This window comes from Poecile atricapillus, chromosome 8, assembly GCF_030490865.1.
Source record: "Poecile atricapillus isolate bPoeAtr1 chromosome 8, bPoeAtr1.hap1, whole genome shotgun sequence".
NCBI lineage: Eukaryota > Metazoa > Chordata > Aves > Passeriformes > Paridae > Poecile > Poecile atricapillus.
Window position 1 is genome coordinate 8,042,564 of NC_081256.1, and position 17,698 is coordinate 8,060,261.

At 50.6% G+C, this 17,698-nt stretch overlaps 1 protein-coding gene across 1 annotated transcript; it reads left to right on the forward strand.

The window, feature by feature from the left end:
• Window positions 1-464: 464 nt before the first annotated feature.
• On the forward strand, window positions 465-17,044 carry EFHD1 (EF-hand domain family member D1). The gene is made up of 4 exons (XM_058844421.1): window positions 465-868; window positions 8,404-8,551; window positions 14,286-14,420; window positions 15,409-17,044. Exons 1-4 carry the CDS (start codon window positions 573-575, stop codon window positions 15,541-15,543), a joined length of 714 nt encoding a protein of 237 aa, XP_058700404.1. The 5' UTR covers window positions 465-572; the 3' UTR covers window positions 15,544-17,044.
• Window positions 17,045-17,698: the final 654 nt, after the last annotated feature.

Below are 17,698 nucleotides of genomic sequence, written 5' to 3' on the forward strand. Positions count from 1 at the left end.
GCCTGGTGAGCCGACGGAATCCCGCTGCTATGCCCGGGCGCGGGAGGCTCCTGGTCGGGCTCGGGGCTCGTCTCGCCCCCCGGAACGGACCGGAGCAGGCAGCATTGTGGGGTGCACTTGATCTATGCATCCCAGGGCCAGTGCAGCGCCCTGCTGTGGGGTGCAGGGGAGACCTGGCGAGGACCTCCTCGATCCCTCGATTGAGGGATGTGTCGGAGAGTGCCCATGGAGTGGGGGGCTCCCTGCATGAGGACGTGTGGAGACAGCCTGTGTAGGTCACCTAGGTGGAGGTGGCTACTGTATGGGAGAGCACACATGCCAGAGATCAGCCGGGGGGATGCCGGCACACCACATCCTCGCATATCGTGGCGATAAACCCCATAATCCCCCTCCCCACCCCGCCGCGCCTCCTTAAGTGCCCGCCTCGTCCCGGCCTCCCTCCGCCCCGCCCCGTCCCGCCCCGCTCCCGCCAAGTGAAGGAATAAAGTTGCGCATCGGGGCGGGCGGCCCTGGCCGGAGCGGAGCAGGGCTGAGGGGGCGGTAGCGCGGCTAGCCGGCGGGAGCGCCGGGCCATGGCCTCGGAGGAGCTGGCGCAGAAGCTGCAGCGGCGGCTGCAGCTGGAGGAGAGTGGGACAGTGGCGGAGGATGAGGCAGAGGCGGTCAAGGGCGCGGTGGCGGCCGGGGAGGTGGAGGAGCGGAGCTGCCTGACGGCCAGTGCGGGCGCAGAGCTGAGCGCCAAGCTGTGCCGGCGGCAGGACATCAACGAGGGTGCGGCGCAGCCCCGGCGGGCCGCGGTCTTCAACCCCTACACCGAGTTCAAGGAGTTCAGCCGCCGGCAGATCAAGGACATGGAGCGCATGTTCCGCCTGTGAGTGGGGTGGAGTGGGGCGGGGGGCTCGCTGTCCGGCCCGTGGGCTCCGGGGCCGGGGCTCTGTCTTCCCGCGCAGCCCCTCCCGGGTCGGCCCCCGGGGGCACATCTGGAGGAGGGCTGCCCGCTCTCGGCGGCATGCTCGCATTTCTCCGCGGTTTTGCGGTCGGGCTGGAGGAAGCCGCGGCGCGTTCCCAGCGCCATCTGATCCCCAGATTGTCTCTGTGCTTTGCTGGGGGACTCGTAGAGTTTGCCTGGGGCTCAGCCCTGCGTTTAGCTCATGGCCTCTGCTCTTCCTGGGATTGGAACGGTGGCTGTTTGTGGTGGCACCCAGGAGCTATGGCTTTGCGGGACGCTCTGGGTGGGACGGGGGGTTGTGAGAACACAGATACTTTTCTGCCCCACACCCTGGGGCACCCGGTGGGTCTGTGTCCCGGGGGCTGGCAGAAGTGCTGGACATTTTCCTGAAACAACTGCGACCCTGAACGTCCCCAGCTGCCCTGCTGGCTCTGCCTGGCAGTGTCCTAGCTCCACGCACAGTCCTGTCTTCCAGGTTTGGCGCTTCCTACCATGCACCCAAACAAAGGTTGAGCACAGATTCGTTTTTCTACCCGCTTCGTGGGGGCTGCGATGGGGTTCCCCTCCCAGCAGGAAGGTTTGTGTCAAAGTCAAGCTGCTGCTAGCAGCAGGGAGAGCTGCTCCTGTAAGCAGAAGGGCTTGGCCCTCCCCGAGACCATGATCGTGCCCCTTTCTCTCCTCCAGACCATGTCCTGGCTCCTGCAGTTAGACTGTGTCTGGGTACCTTTGTCTGCGCTCAGATTTCCCTCCAGCACCACAGACCCATGGGCTCCTAGGTGTCTGTGTCCTCAGAGCCACATGAGAGGCTGCCAGACTGGGAGGAAGCTGCTGTGGACAGGAGGTGGCAGGACCACAGAGCAAGGTGTGAAGGTGTACTTCACCTTACTGAGGTGATTGAAGTGAGATTTGTAAGTTGTCAAATCATTGTTCGCCTAGCTGAAAGCTGCCTTGGGCACCCTGAATTGTTGCGAGGAGATCAAGAGTTAGTTGAATGCTGCTGGCTCCCAGCGCTGCGGGGTGTTGCCTGTCCCAGCCGGGCTGTTGCCACAGGAGACCAGGCGATGGGCTTTTGTGAGCTTACTGGAGTTTGGAGTTCTTTGTTGCACAGGCAGCGTTGTGTTGGCAGCTGATGTGGGAAGCGAGGTGGTCCAGGCGGGACTGCTGCTCCACTCTCTCCTGTGTCCCTTTTGACTGTGCTTAAAGGGGATCCCCCTCTATGGAAGGCTGATACATGGTGCTGTGAGGATTGGAGGACAAACAATGCAGGCAAGGCCTGAAAGCTGGGGGTGAGAGCCTGGACTGGGCAGCAGCACTGCCTCAGTAGGGAAGAGGAAAGGAATGGCGGTGGTTTTGGGAAATCAAAAGTGGAAGAGCTGAATTGCAGCCTGATTTTTCAACAATGAGCTCATTAAACGCCAGCCTTGTAAGCAGGAAAAGCAAGGCTTTGCAGTTGAATGCTAATCAGCTGGTCAATGTAGCTGGAAAGCATTGCATACCCTGTAGGAACTGCTGATGCCAAAGGGGGAAGAAGGTGGGCTGCATGCTTCCCGGTTGTGTTTCCTGGACATGCAGCCAGAGAACTCTGTCCTGGTGTTCAGTGTTACAGGCACCTGAGGTTTGCAGTGGAAGAGGATCTGGTCTTTAGTCCATCTGCTGCCAGTGACCTGTCTCAACTATTGGCTGACATCGCGTGCTCCATGAGGAGAGGAAATGTTCCCCTTAATTCCTGTCAGTCAGAGCTTGAGTTAATGTGATTAAGGCTTTAATTTTCTGTATGGCTTATTGGCCCTGGCCACTGCAGCTCAGGGTCTTTCTTACATCCCTCTCTCAAAGGCTTATTTTTTTCCTTTACTGTCTTCTCATTGCCATAGGATGCCAGGTTTCCAGTAGGAAACTTCCAGTCCAAAAAAAATGTTTATCAGTCTAGTGGGACTTTTAAATCTGTAGTTTAGACTAAATTTGAGCCTGTGGTCCTGTGCATGATGTGGGCTGTGTCATGGTGCTCCAGCTGAAAAGATGACCTAGTGATAGCAGCTGCCCTGAATGTCTGTTATGGCATCCCATGGTATGGATGGTGGCTGTGACTGCCAGGGTGGAAGCAAAGAACTTGTCTGAAAGTGGGACTTCCCAAAATATAGTTCTCCATCTGGGGCTGTGTGCTGCTAGCTATGCCAGGAGCATCCTTCCAAAGCAGAAATAATGCCTTTTGCTCTGGCTGCCACAGCTGGGCCCACTTTTCCCCCTCTCTTGTCCAAGCCTCCTCTTATCAGCATCTCTCCTTTTTGGCCCCATTCCACTGGAGATAGGGTGCAGGTATCTGCTGGAGTGCTGGGTGCAGACAGCTCTCAGGATGGATATTTTTTTTGGCAGAAACCAGGAAGTCTAGCGCTCAGGTTAATTATAATGTGACCTAATTAGCTGCCTATTCTAACAATATGTAAGGACTGTGGTAACCACGATAACCTCTCTTTCCTGAGTTGTCTGAGTGAACTCTTAGGGCCTCTGGAGACTCACACGCTCCTTGGTGCCATCTTTGTCCAGGAAATTGGCAGAGTTGGCAGTGAGGCTCTGCCTGGCAGGAATGACCTTTATGAGAAATGTAAGGGGGAGGAAAACAGACAGCAGCTTCATCTGTGGGGTGTGAGGGAGTGGAGAAATTCCAGTCTTGCTATTGCCTTTTATATCTAGGGAATTTCATGTGTTGCCCACACATTGCATAAGTTCCTTGCATCTGGCTGATGGGAGAAGCTGTGATGTCCCCTTGCCCTCCTGGAGCCACTTAGGAGCCCCTTTGCCAGGTGCCCCAGCCTCTTCTGACATGCTTCAGCAGCCCTGCTTTCTCTAGAGCTGTCATGTGCTCCATGTGACTGGCTGCCTCTGGTCTGTGACCGGCTGTTTCTGGACTTCAGTGGGCAGGAAGGTTATTACCGTGGGGACTCAGCATGGGCCTGCGGGTCTTGCCCAGCATCTTGGAGAATATCTTAGTGGAGGAGACTCTCATCTTGCCCGCATGTCTACTTAAGAGCAGGAGAGCTCCTTCTGCCTGGATTGGGGAGGATGAAGCTGCATGTGGCTGAGGAGCCTGTTCCTGTGCCCACCCTGGTATGGAGGAATTGTTTCCAAAGCTCTTGGCAACAGAATAGGATATTCCATTTGGAATGGACCACCAGTGATCATATCTAGTTCAACTGCCTAATTGCTTCAGGACTAACCAAAAGTTAAGGCTTGTTTTTAAGACCATTGTCCAAATGTCTCTTAAACACTGACAGGCTTGAGGCACTGACCACCTTTCTAGGAAGGCTGTTCCAGGGTCTGACAACCATCTCAGGCTTATAGAAAGGCTTCCTCAGGTCCAGTCTGTTCTTTCTCTAAGGCAGTTTTGAACCATTCCCATTTATCCTATCGCTGGATATCAGGGAGCAGAGATTGGCACCACCTTCTCCATGTGAGGTGAAACACAATGCTCTGAGGGAATAAAGTGCTACTTAGGATTTGAAATATTTAAGAGGAGATTATTACTTCAGCATCATTATTCCAACTGCTTTATTTCAAAGCCTCAATTAAGCCATTGCAGCATATAGGAACTGCAGATCAAAGTACAGGTGTCCATAGTATGTGAAGCAAGGTAAGGTGCAGCAAACATGTACAGGGAGGTTTTCATTTCAGCTTTTCTCAAGGAATGTAAATGTTTAGCAACTGCTCTTTGATCCTTCAGGATCTGTGTTTTCTCATTCAATTGTCCTATTTGTTAAGTGGAGTTTTAGAGGAAGGTGACTGCAGAGTCACTACAGGTGATGCAGTGCTTGGCATCTCCTTTTTCCTCCCTTCCTGATCCTTCTTTCTTCTGTGGTGTAACCCCCCCAGCACCTGTGTAACACCAGTGCAGTGCTGGTACTTGGGCAGTAATTGTAATTGTGTAACAGACTTCATGCTCTTAAGCAAGTCTTTTCAGCAAGTATTCCTTCCTTCCCCCTGATTTTGTCTCTTGCTTTCCTCTCCCAGTGCTTCAGCAGCCAGGCATGCTCCGCAGTCCGGGTGAAAGCAAGCCAGTGTGAGAATCTGGGTGCATCCTTGTTGCAGCAGATTTTGGCAGCCACTGCTGTATCTGATTTGCTGCCAGGAACACTGCTGTGGCAGCAGCGTGGCAAAGCTTTATTACAGCGGCCATGGTGCCTGTACCTGCCTGCGGCATCCCAGCCGCACAGGTCACAGGTGGGATCTGCTGTAGCCGTGGCACTGACCTGCTGCTGGAGTGGCCTTCCTGTGACATGAGATGTCTGTGCCTGTTGGCACAATTCCTCTCTGTCTGTAATGCCTGCACATCACTCAGGTGAGGCTTGGCTCATGTCCCAGGGAGCTTTGAGCCTGAAGGAAGCAAGCTCTGGTGTCACAGCAGGACAGTACACTGGTGAGGCTTGCCAGGCACCTGAGTGCTTCATGCTCTTGCCATGCCACTCCTGGAGTACAGGATGGAATGGCTCCCCTGCATGCTGGGGTGTGTTTAACTTGCCCTGGTGCCTTCTGCCAGCTCTGTCTGTGAAGGTGCTGGCTGTCCATCACCAGGGCAGGGCTGTGCTGCTGGCAGCTGTGTGTGAGGCATCTGGGGCTGGCTGAGCAAGGGCCCTGAAAGGGGGCTGCCAAAAGGCAGACAGGGGAGTTTTATGATCTCTCGAAAGGCAGGCTGTGGGTCTTGGGTAGGACTGAGGTGTGCTGGAAGCATCAACTAACTAGAAGGATGCAGTCTGCATTGTGCCCCACAGTGCTGAATGCCTGTGGTCTGCTGGGGGAGGGTGGTGGGGAGTGAATTGTGCTGTTTCTGATGCCCTATAAGTATGCCTCTCCCTAAATAGTCTGGCTGTGCAGCAGCTGAGTGGCTGTACCCAGGTCCTAAAATAGTGCAGCTGTTTTAAGAGGCGAGGGGGCAGGGAGGGAACGCAGCAGTTTGCAGGGTGCTGCCACTGAGTTTCAGTGCCCCTCTGTCTGGCTGTCTCTGAGTGCAGGGGACTGGTAACCTGATTTCTGGGTGCTTCTCAGCACCAGCTGTACTCCGGCCCAGCATGCTCAACACCCATTGTGTGGCTGGTACAGAGTGCTGCTCTGCCAGGCCTGCTGTTGGCAAGACCCCATTTCTCACAATCCTGGCTTTGTCCTGCCTCTTTGCAGGGATGAGCCCTGAAGCTGTGCCCCATGCTTAACCCTTTCAGGGCAGTGTACTCACCCCTGGGCCAATGTTTACCTGCAGGTAATAGCCATAACAGGAGGGTGAGATAAGAACTGCAGGCACAGGCTGGGCTTGTGCCCTACTTCTGCCTTCATCTCTTACCCAGAGCTTCCATGTAGGGCTGGGCAGTGTCCCAACCCCAGATGAACAGCCCTTAGAGGGGACATTGATATTATTTTGCTTCTGCACCCAGCCAAAGGGCATTATGAGCCTTCTGAGCCCCCAAAAAACCCAACCCCAGGTGCCTCTCTGCCATTGCACATTTTGCTGCTGTGTCTAATCAAAAGCACTGTGTCTCCAGCAGTGACAGCTCTGCACCCTTTCTCCCAAACTTGAAAAAAAAAGCAAATTTACAATTAAATATTCCACTTACTATGCTTTCTGTGATGTCTTGGAAGTGCATCTCAGCTCTGGGCTGGGTAATGGCTGTGAATGTGCCATAATTAACTGACACCTTCCTTGCTGTGAAGACCTTGCTGCACTTCTTCCCTGTGATATCCCAGGTTTATGACCTGGTTTCTGCTCTGATGGAGGTTTCTTTCCTAGTTTTTCAGAAAGCAGTTCAGCTTGGTGGGCTCATGGGGCTTGCTGGGTGTACAGAGAATGCAGGCAGATAGGTAACAGGAGTTCTGTGCCAACCTAGTCTGGTAGTTACATCCCTGTCATTGGGAATCTCTTAGTCCTGGGACCCTTGGAAACTAATAGCTACAGATTATCAGAAATAGTTATGGGGGTGGTGGGACTCTGGAAAGTCATGGAGACCACCCTGGTTTGGGGGAAAATTCTGCTGTGACTGTGCTCATGAAGGCAGAAGCAGAGAGGTTGGCTGCAGCTCTGCCTTGTGCTGCTCAGGCCTGTATGCAGTTTCGGGCAGGTGGCTTTGTTCGTGCCTTCCTTTGCCACAGCTTCCTCTGTGGCTATGAGGTTTTTCAGCTGGAAAGGGCTTTCTTCCAGGGTAACCACAACTGTGCAGATCTCTGTCTGAGATGGCTACAGCCCTCATTTCTTTGGAAGAGAGCTAACAGTCAATGAAAGATGATGGGTGGGAGGATTTGACTGGCTCCTGCCCACTGGAACGCTTCAGCACTGTGCCTATGGTTTCCTTCTGAATGGTTGAAAGGATTTAACTCTGTCAGGGTTGAGATGGTGGCAGGGGTGCAGTGGCAGGCTGTGTGCCAGAGCTGAGCCCAGCTTGGGAGACCCCCGTCCTCTCCTGTGAAGCCAGAGCTCTGTGCTGAACCCTGATGGCAAGATCTGGATGAAAGAGGGCTGTTGACCAGCTGATTACAGAGCGCCCATCCCTGCAGCTTTTGGACTTTGAAAGCTGGTGATAGCCCTGGTGGGTGTGAAGTGCTGTTTGCTGGATGGACCAGATGCTTTACCCACACCCACAGCAGATGTTGGGAGGAGTTGGTGCACAGTCCCAGGCTGTGCACAGCAGATCGCTTGCTGCCTCCCCATCCCTAAAGCACTCCTCCCCTTGCACTGGTGCTCTCCTCTGAAGAGTCCTTGCAGTCCTTGGTGCTCCATTGGGAGCATGGTCCCACTCTAGTCTTGCTCCTGGAGGTGGGCACTGGTTTCTTCTGCTAGCCTGGCCCTGTGGTGCAGCCCTGGTACCACAGCCCTGACTAGGATTGCTATGCTCCCTTGGGACTGTCTTTCTGCTCCGCCTGGGGACGCAGAATAAACAGCTGCCCTGAAGCACGGTGCTTGTTTTAGTACAAAAGCATTTTGGACAGGAAAGATCTCAACAGCTAGAGGGGGGAGTTTTGCTTACAAAGAAAGATTGCTTTCTGCCAAGAGGGTCTGCTTGGTCTCTGTTCCCTGTTTCTCCTTGAAACTAGCAGGAAATCTGGCAGCAGCTGATTATGCATGCCTTTGCCTCACCATGTTGTTGGTGCATGGTGTAAGCTGTGTGCAAGTTACCTTTGTGCTGCACAGGCAAGTGGGTGAAATGGAAATCCCACTGAGATAAGCTGAGTTCTTCCATGCTCCTTCTGTGTGGGTCATTTGGTCTGAGTTCCCTTAAGTACTTCTCTCTCTGGTGAGACAGCTCTGAAAGCTGACAGCTACTTCCCTGAGCTTAATATATCTCAGCACTGGCTATGTCATGCAGCTTCCCCTCTCCCCTGAGCTTTGAATCACACAGTGACTTCATCCATGTGCACGGTTCCTCTTCTGGAGAGCTGAGTATGGGGATGATGATGGTTGACCCCTTCCCCTTTGCACCCTGCAGGTATGACTCTGGACGGGATGGATATATCGACCTGATGGAGCTGAAGCTGATGATGGAAAAGCTGGGAGCCCCGCAGACTCACCTGGGGCTGAAGAACATGATCAAGGAGGTGGATGAAGACTTTGATGGGAAGCTCAGCTTCCGTGAGGTGAGGGTGGCTGCAATAACAGACAGGGATGTGGCTGCAGGGCTGAAGGAGGAGGCAGCTGGACCCTGGAGGCTGTAGGGAGCCCTCTCCCCTCTGTGTTTTTCCAGTGGTGGGGTGCAGTGGAAAAGCTGGTGAGCTTCCCCATGCCAAGGGTGCGGAGCGTTGTTAACCTCCATCTTCACATGACCGTCATGGTACCTGATGCCAAAGCTCTCCAACTTCCTTGCTTGCTTTGGGAACACATTTGAGCCCTGTTGCAGCTGCTGGGAGTGCTCACTGAGCTCCCTGTTATAGGTGGAGTTCTGTCCCTTCAGTTTCCAGGTCTCATTGCTTGGCTCCTGTGGTGCAGCAGCTGAGACCTCATTTTAGGTGCAGTTCAGGAGCTCTACTTGGAGCAGCTCATCTCATGAGCCACAAAAGGCTCTCTCTTCCAGTTTGTATTGAGACCCTCTCTGCATCATGCAGTGACCAGCCGTGGCAAGCTTTTTGAGGGGTGGTCACCTCCCTGCAACAAAGAATAAACACATGGATACAGCAGTTTGCTACTGCACGCTGGCTCAGCAATGACACTGCTCAAACAGGTCTGTCTGTTACCACTGTATTGTGACAGCTGTGAGGACAGGCCAGGATCCTCTTCCAGGCAGAGGAAGAGAGGAAATTTGAGCAGTGACCTGCATGTACTCAGGGGTACCCAAATCATCTCAGGAGGAAGAGGGAACCCAGGTACCAAAAGCTCCTGTTGCATCATTTCCTCCTCTCAGTCTTTGAGAGCTGGCTTGGTTACAAGCAAATGTCACACTGGCTTTCTGAGTTAACCCACAGCCCCTTAGGTAGAAACAGCAGGGGCAGCACTTCTTACGTCCTGCACTGGTTTTGAGGGCTGTGCTGCTTCCTTCCGTCCTGTGGGATGCCTGTGGTGGGCCCTGAGCATCTGGGCTCCCTTGTTTCTGCAGGCATGATGCTCTCACCACACCTCTTACAGGGTAGGGCTCAGAACATCAAGCTCTCCATTGTGGGAGTTTGAGAGCTTTGGCAGTGCTGGGAGGGAGGATGAGCAGCCAAGGCCTGCGACTGGTTGGGCTGGTTGTTTCATGAGGGGTGACTGTCACTCACAGAGCTGCTGCACCATCTCTCTCCACTGGCACATCACACCATCTTCCTCTGCTTTTGTGCCCCAAGGGCTTTGTTTGATTTATTTCAGTGCAAGAGGGCAGCAGGAAAAGACAGAGACCAAGGACTTGGGTTACAAGAGAGGGGGAAGGATATGCAAATCTGAGAAATGAGACCCTGTCCCTGAGTTCCCTGCTGCCCGGTGAGAGGTGAACTGGAGGTAGCAAAGAATCCAGTGGAGCAGGAAGAGCACGGGCCCATGGCCTCAGGTCACTGATTGCCAAATCACTGAGTAGGCTGAAGAGCCCTCTGTCGATGTGCATTCTGGGCCACCTTCATTCTGGGTGAAGAGCTGGGGACAGCCTCCAGGCTTGCTGCAGGGCCTCTCCCATGGAAGAGAAATGCCTTTATCCTCAAGGGCCTGAAAAGTGCTATGATGTCCCAGCATGAGTGATATGACACAAACTGGCAGAGCAGCTCCTCTTCTGCTGCCACCTGTTTGGAGCACAGGCAGGGGTGCCTGTGCTGCCAGCCCCTGGCATGTGGCATGCAGCAGCTGGTGCTGTTGAAGTGTTTTGCTTCAAAACAATGGTCATGCAACTGCAAGCTTGAGTGGCTGATGGTTCGGAATGAGGGAGCATCACTGGCAGAGCTCTGGGGACAAATTACACAGCAGTTTTGGCAGATACCCAAAGCTTCTGTGGTAGAGAGGAGCAGGATGCTTCTTGCCTTGCTGCAGGTGTGCCCTGTCCAGCTGCTGTGTTCAGGCAGAGGGCTGATGGGGAAGCAGGTTCCCTGGTGGGTTAGGAGGCCTCAACCATCCCATAGGCCTGTCCCATTCTGCTTCTCATTGGTGGTGACAAGCAAGCATGTGGAGGGTGACTAAGCTGATTTGAGTAATTCAGATGATACCAGGAGAAAACTGGTTTAAATGAGTGTCTGAACACAGTAGGGTGCAACTATAGTACTGGAGGGCTCCCGTGCCTACCCAGAGAATACCAAGTCCTGGCATATCTGCCTGATCATACTCTTCTTGTGGCCTGGCCAGAGAATTGGTAGGGATCTCATTCACTTGCAATAGATCACCTTTTTCTACTGCTTTGAGTAGTGTCCTCCCATCCCAGATAAGCTGTTGCCTGGCAAGCAGGCTGCTGACAAACCACAGGCCCTGTTAGGAAAGCTGCCTTTTACCATTGACCTTTGAACATCCACCAATACATTAACAATTAACTGTACAAGACTCCTGTTGTGACTCAAGCAATGAAATTTAGGCTTAAAAATATTAGGTCTAGTGGGAGGAAAAAACCCTACACCTCTGACTGTCTAGTTCCATCATTACCACAGGAAACCAGAGTTAATTGCTGGGATAGTAATGGGTAATTTGAGCTGCTACCTAGAACCCACAGAAATCCACCCACTGCCCCCTACACCCTCTCCAGCTGAAATGTTGACCCACATGATGTGTTTGCTGCCAGGGTTGGTGCAAACCACATCCTTACATAGTGCTGCTTTTCTGGCAAGCTGCTGTCGCAAGGCTGCTGCTGACTGTCAGTCCCACACCTTTTCTTTCATGATGCCCAGCCTGGCTTTGTGGGGGAGGTCTTGGATCATGAAGGATGTGAAAGCAAATACAATTTACCAGGTTAGTGGGTTGGAAAGTGTGGGTCATGTTGTCCTCTTTGAGAGCAGAGTTTTGAATGGTACCTACCTACATTATTCACATGCTTCTCTGTTGACATTTCCTTGAGACTTAGCTGTACGTGGTGTGTCATGGGCCCAGCAAGGGTGTTACACAGGCTAGCAATGGGAGCTGAATGCAGATTGCTGGTGTTCTCTAGCTAGTAAGGACCAGTACCTCAAGGTAAAGTGGGCTGCAGGCTGTGTGCTGGAGTGATTGCTGCTGAGCTCCTTTGCGAACCAGCATGATCTCCCATAGTCCACCTTGCCAGATCCTTGGGACTGACATTATGCTCTGTCCACCCTAACCAGTGTCTTGGTCCCAAGTTTCCTTAAACTCAGCCTGCCCTTTGTGGCCACAACAGCCTATATTCTAGATGATTGCATCCCTTAGTTTCAGGATGATTCATGCTCACTTGTACTCATGACCCAGTCCCTCCCCAGGTGACAGCTGTATCAGACCTCAGGATTGTGCTGCCTCCACTGCTCTTTTCCAATGCCAGGAAGTGGGACTTTAAGGGTGGAGCAGGAGGAAGCATGACTAATTCCAGCCTAGCTGCCAGCCCTCTGTGTCACAGTGCCTGGTAGTGGCAAAGGGGAACTAGCTAGAGCCCAGTGGATCTGAGCAGAGGGAGAGGATGTCTTGGGGAGGATTTGTTTTCTTTCCAAGCAGGATGCTTTGCCTGTTTGGCAGTGAATCATTTATTTCTTACATGTGTGCATTGGGTTTGCATGGCCAGGTTCTCATAGCAGGGGGTCTGCAAGGAGTGGCTTCTATGAGAAGCTGTTAGAATTTTCCCCCATGTCTGGTAAGCCAAAGCCAGCCAGCTCCAGGGCAGACCTGCCACTGACCAAGGCGAGCCAATCAGGGATGATACTAATGCCTCTGTGATAGCATATTTAAGAAGGTTAAAAAGTTACCATGCAGACGTAATTATGGCCAGAGAAGAGAGGAGTGAGAATATGTGAGAGGAATAGCTTTGCAGAGACCCGGGTTAGTGGAGAGAGAGGGGCAGGTGATCCAGGTTCTGAGGCTGAGATTCCCCTGCAGCCCATGGTAAAGACCATGGTAAAACAGGCTGTCCTCCTGCAGGCCATGGAGGTCCATGGGGATGCAGAGATCTACCTGCAGCCCATGGAGGACATCCATGCCACAGCAGGTGGTTGCCTGAAAGCAAGATGTGAATCTATGGGAAGCTCATGCTGGAGCAGGGGAAGGGCTCTTTTTTCCCTGCACAGTGGCAGGAACAACCTGTGAAGAATTGACCATAACCCCCGTTCCCTATCTCCCTATACTGCTGGAGAGAAGAGGTGGAAGCTAGCAAGCAGGGAGGGGTGAGGGGAAGATGTCTTTAAGAATTATTTTACTTATCATTACCCTGCTCTAATTTTGTTAGTAAAAAATTCAGTTAATATCCCCAAGTTGAGCCTTCTTTGCCTATGACAGTATTTTGGTGAATAATCTCTCCAGGTCCTTAACTCATGAACTTTCATTATAATTTCTCTCCCCTATCCAGATGAGAAGGGGAATGATAGAGTGGCTTTGATAGCCTGGCATCCAGCCAGGGTCAACCAACTACAATGTGTTTGGAGAGGGAAAAGTTCCCTTGCCAAGCCCAGCCTGCTTTCTGCTTGCCCTGTGCTGAGTGCTCACAGGTTAAGAGGCTGTTGTGTGGAGCAGTGCCTGGTGAGCTGCCTGTGCAAGAAGGCGGCCAGCCCTGCTGTCATCTCCACACCCTTCCTCATGGGAGGCCTTCCCAAACTCTTGCATTCCCACCAGCTTCTTTGAGCAAGCTGAAGCAGGGCTGGCTCAGTGTGGATGCTGGGACTCTGCTGCCCTCCTCTGGGACAGCTAGGGCTGTCCGTAGGAAGCAGCAGGCTACCCAGCCTGGCAGTCTGAGGAGCACAGCCCTGGAGATATTTGATGTTCCTGTGCAAAGGGATTTCAGGGCAACCCTACCTCGTATCTGCAGCCCTCTGGCCTGGCTTGAAGTACTGCATTGGCGTGGCTTTGTTGCTTGTGCTCCTTTTGTACCTGGCTTGTCCTTGTGTCTGTTCTCTCTGCGCTGTTCTGAGCACTGAGACACCTCCTGGGGTCACCAAGAATAGCAGGGAGTTAGTTACAGGACCTCTGCAAGTACACCTAGAGCTTTCACATCTTAACCTGGAGTTTGATTGGCAGGTGGATGGTGGTGCAGAGGTTTTGATTTTTAAGCAGACAGGTTTTTTTCCTTCTTTAAAACGAAAACACAAATTAAGCTTTTGTGGAATGAGATATAACTCTTATTTTGTTTGCTTCCCTTTGCAATTCATTTCCCAATACACACTCTGCTGTAGTGACACTGGATTTGTGCAGTGCAGGACAGAACTTTCATACCATCTTGCTCTGTGGACACTTGTTCAAGCCACTCTGTCACAAGGGCATGTACACACCTGGGCTGCTATTCTCTATAAAAGGACTGCACTGATGCCTTGGTTCAGGGAGCCTGAAGTGAACCAGAGGTGTGTTTACCCTGCTTTCATTGTCATGGGATGTGACGTAGGTCCCTAGAACACTGGAGAAGCCAGTGGAGGGCTTGCGAGTACACCATTAGGGTGTGGGGACATAAAGAGCTATATCTGAGCCTGCCCAACAGTTGTACTGGGCAGGTGCAGAGGTGGCCTCCTTTCTCTGGCCACATAGCAGCCCAGACTTGGTAAGAATTGTGCTTTACCCAGGGCTCTGATTCCCAGGAAACTTTCTTTTCCTCTGAGATTCGTACTGCTTTTAGTCTGTAACAGGACTGTGTACTAGAGCACAAGCTCCTTGGTACCACTTGGTTTTTATAGACCTGGTTTCCTTTGCTGAAATGTGAATTCCATCCCTCTCCAGGTGATTGTGCTGTTTGTATTTTAAGTTGTTTGAGCCTCAGAGAAAAACCTGAATATCTCTTCTCTGTCTTGCTAGTTCCTGCTGATTTTCCACAAAGCTGCAGCTGGGGAACTTGAGGAGGACAGCGGCCTATTGACTCTTGCGAAGCTCTCAGAGATAGATGTGTCCATTGAGGGAGTCAAAGGAGCCAAGAACTTCTTTGAAGCTAAGGTATGGTGTGGCACAGAGGAATATGAAAAAACTCAGCTGCAGCTGAGTTTTCTTTCAAATTTTGTTGGACGCTAGCTAGAGCCTTTCTGTGGCTCAGTCAACACACCAGAGCAATGTAATTCAGTCTGTGTTCTGGATCTTACCCTGGTAGAGCTGACTGCCTGACCTGTGTCTCTGTGGCTGGGACTAGGTTGCTGACCTCTTTTAAAGACAAAAGTGTCCTGAAAACTAATGCAATAAGGACAGTGTTTTCCCATTTTGCAAAACCTCCCTCAACCAGAACACTCTGAGTTTAGTGGTGAACGGAGTGTTTTGGAGTATAGTATTTCAGACATCTCTTTCTCTGTAACCTTTGGACTCAAAATCATTCTGCAGGGTCCTGGGGTTGGCAGAAAGAGCTGTACACCATCCGAAGCTGACAAAGCACCCTTTCTGAAAGCTCTGTTGGAGAGAAAATAATCCTACTTGTTTATATAAGAAGTTTTTTCCCAAGAGCCTAACACAGCTATTGCACAGCAGATGTACTGAGATGAAAGCTGGAAAAATAGCCAGCAAGTAAACAATGTCTCTTTGATCTGCAGATTATCCATGGTGTAGTATGATGTTCTCAGATTTGGCTGTGATTCAGAGTGTTTTCTGCAGTAGTTTCTTCCACTGCGTACTCACAGCCTATGCCCTGCTGCCTGCTTATGGAAATAATGTATGTGACCCAGAACTGATGGCCTTGTTTTGGTCACTTGCTAGTGACTTATTAGTAAGTAGCCTTTCTTTTGTTGATGTTAAAGTCAAGGAAGGTAACAGGTATGGGGTGTAAATATCCAAGCACTGCAGTGTAATTAATACTTGAGCTGTCCTGACAGAGGATCCCAGCAAGCACTGGGAGGTGCAGCAAGCAGTTCTGTGTTGCTCATCTGGGAGTAGCTCAGGCTTTGGCTCTCCCTCTGATGCAAGGCTTGACACTTGTTTATTTTCTCTCTGTCTCATAAAGGCTCAAGCCCTCTCCTCAGCCAGTAAATTTGAAGCAGAGATAAAAGCTGAGCAGGATGAGCGAAAGCGGGAAGAGGAGGAAAGGAAGCACCGCCGAGCAGCTTTCAGGGAGTTAAAATCTGCATTTACCCAGTAACCAACTAGCCAATATGCACTCTGAAATTGCACACAACTTGGTACGTTTCCCAGATCAGGGCTCTGACTTGGACAGAACTGTTTGGATCCTGCCTAAGACTCATCACAGCTTTGCTAGCCTTCCTTTCTTGAAGATCCTCCTGAGCTCCTAAGGGCACAACTCTTGCAGCTACTATGCATTCATAATGATGTGAATAGTAGGAGCTGTGTATAGGCTGTTTGCTCTGAGCTGTTACAAGCACATCACCCTAAAGTAGAAACAGCAGGTAGCAAATCATGGGTGAGCACTGACAAGTGTCATGTTTGCTTACTTCATTATTTCCTGTACATCCTTTTTCTCTTAATCCTGTACTAATTCATTCCTTGCTGACAGGCAAGTAGTGAGGTCTTGTGTAAATCAGGGTGTACAAAATACAGCTTGGCTTCTGTATATTTGTACTACTGTTGGGTGTTGTCACCCTATTCTTATTTCTCAAAGCCCCATGCCACAGGCACTGTGAAAACACTGTGAAGAGAGATAATTACTAGGGATATGGATCAAATTCACTTATTTCCTGTAGCATTTTCTGCCACCCAGCATGTTGAAGTCTTCCAGTTTCTCTTCTCTGAAGTGCCATAGTAACAAACCCTTCGATAAGAGGCGAGATTTCCCAAGACTTCAAAGGGAAAAAGCTGGCTCTCTTAAACGAGGAATAGAAAACAGAGTTGCCTGACCATTTATCTTCATTCACATTCCATCATATTTAGTGTACTGTACAGCTTCACTGTTATTTTCCAGCCTTAGGCAGCTGTATCTGTTTTTAGGGGGTATTGTCAGCTGGACAGTGCAATTGGATGGCACACTGGGGTTTTCTATTTGGAAATTTGCTCATAGCCTGAATCATCAAGGTGACACTGATTTCATTAGAGGTACAACAAAGGACACCAGCACAGCATACTGAGCAACCCCTGCTCAGAGAGCAAAGAGGTGAGCACATTTAACTGAACTGAATTTTGACGGCTTGCATTATACTATTAGCCATTTTCTCTTGGAAATACGGGAAACTCGACCACAAGTGTTGAGATACCCACTGCTTGTGTGGATATAAACATGGTCAGTCATGGCAGGGGAGCTTCCCTCAGAGACCTCTCTCAAGACATAGATTTGCTCAAATTCTGCCTCTGCTATTGCCCAAATTCATGGCAAAATGTTAATTTTTTTTTTTTCCAGGACAAAACTCACCAGTCATCTTTTCACTTATCTGTTTTGCTTCTTAAACTGTGAGCACTAAACTGTGAGCATGGAATAATAAATAGAAAAACCTCTACTCTTTAATGTCAGGTGAAAGAATTGCTAAACGATTAAACTGTGTATATATCTTCACAGATTATATTTTATAAATCACGCTTTTTTAGCTGAATATTTATAATTAAATGTTTTTATACTTTACAACAAAGCAGATAATTTCATCTTCAATTATTTCTCCTGTTGCTGAAATGTAAAAATAAAGCAGTTATCTCCAGTCTTGTCTGTGGTTTATTTCAGGTCTTTGAATATAGTATTTTTCACAAATTATAGTAGTAATCTCCAAAGCTTGTCGTCCTGACTTGGATGAGTGGGAAAAGAATTCAACTCCTTCTTGGTAACACTTCCTCTTCTGCACAGCAGTTCTGGTGTAAAAAGCGTTCATGTTTGTATTTCCTCAGAAAGGGACATGGCTGTATAAATACTTGAAATACTGCCCACTGCTAAATGTTGACATCTGAAGGTTGTGAGCCTTTCCTTATCTTAAAATAGCCTCTGTGTCAGCCCCCATAGTGCCCCAGCTAGGAGCTGGGCAGGTCACTTCAGCTAGAATTCCCTTTGCACTTCCTGCTTCTGCCTTTTTTAAGGGAGAAAAAGAAAAATACATGGATATCTGAAAACGTGTCTAAACATTTTGTTTCTACTATTGCTGATCTGCTAAGCTTTGCTGGCATGGCCACACTGAGGAGAGGATTCAGGAAGAGGTTTAACCATGCCTCATTTCAGGTCCAGTGATGAAATAGAAACCATAAATATTTTATCCGATGCAGCTCTGCTCTGTGCTAATACATTCACTGTGTCTATGAGTCCCCAGGTCTCAGAGGTCAGGTAAAATCAGGGTGAAGGTTCCTTAGTCCCTATTTTCCCAGGA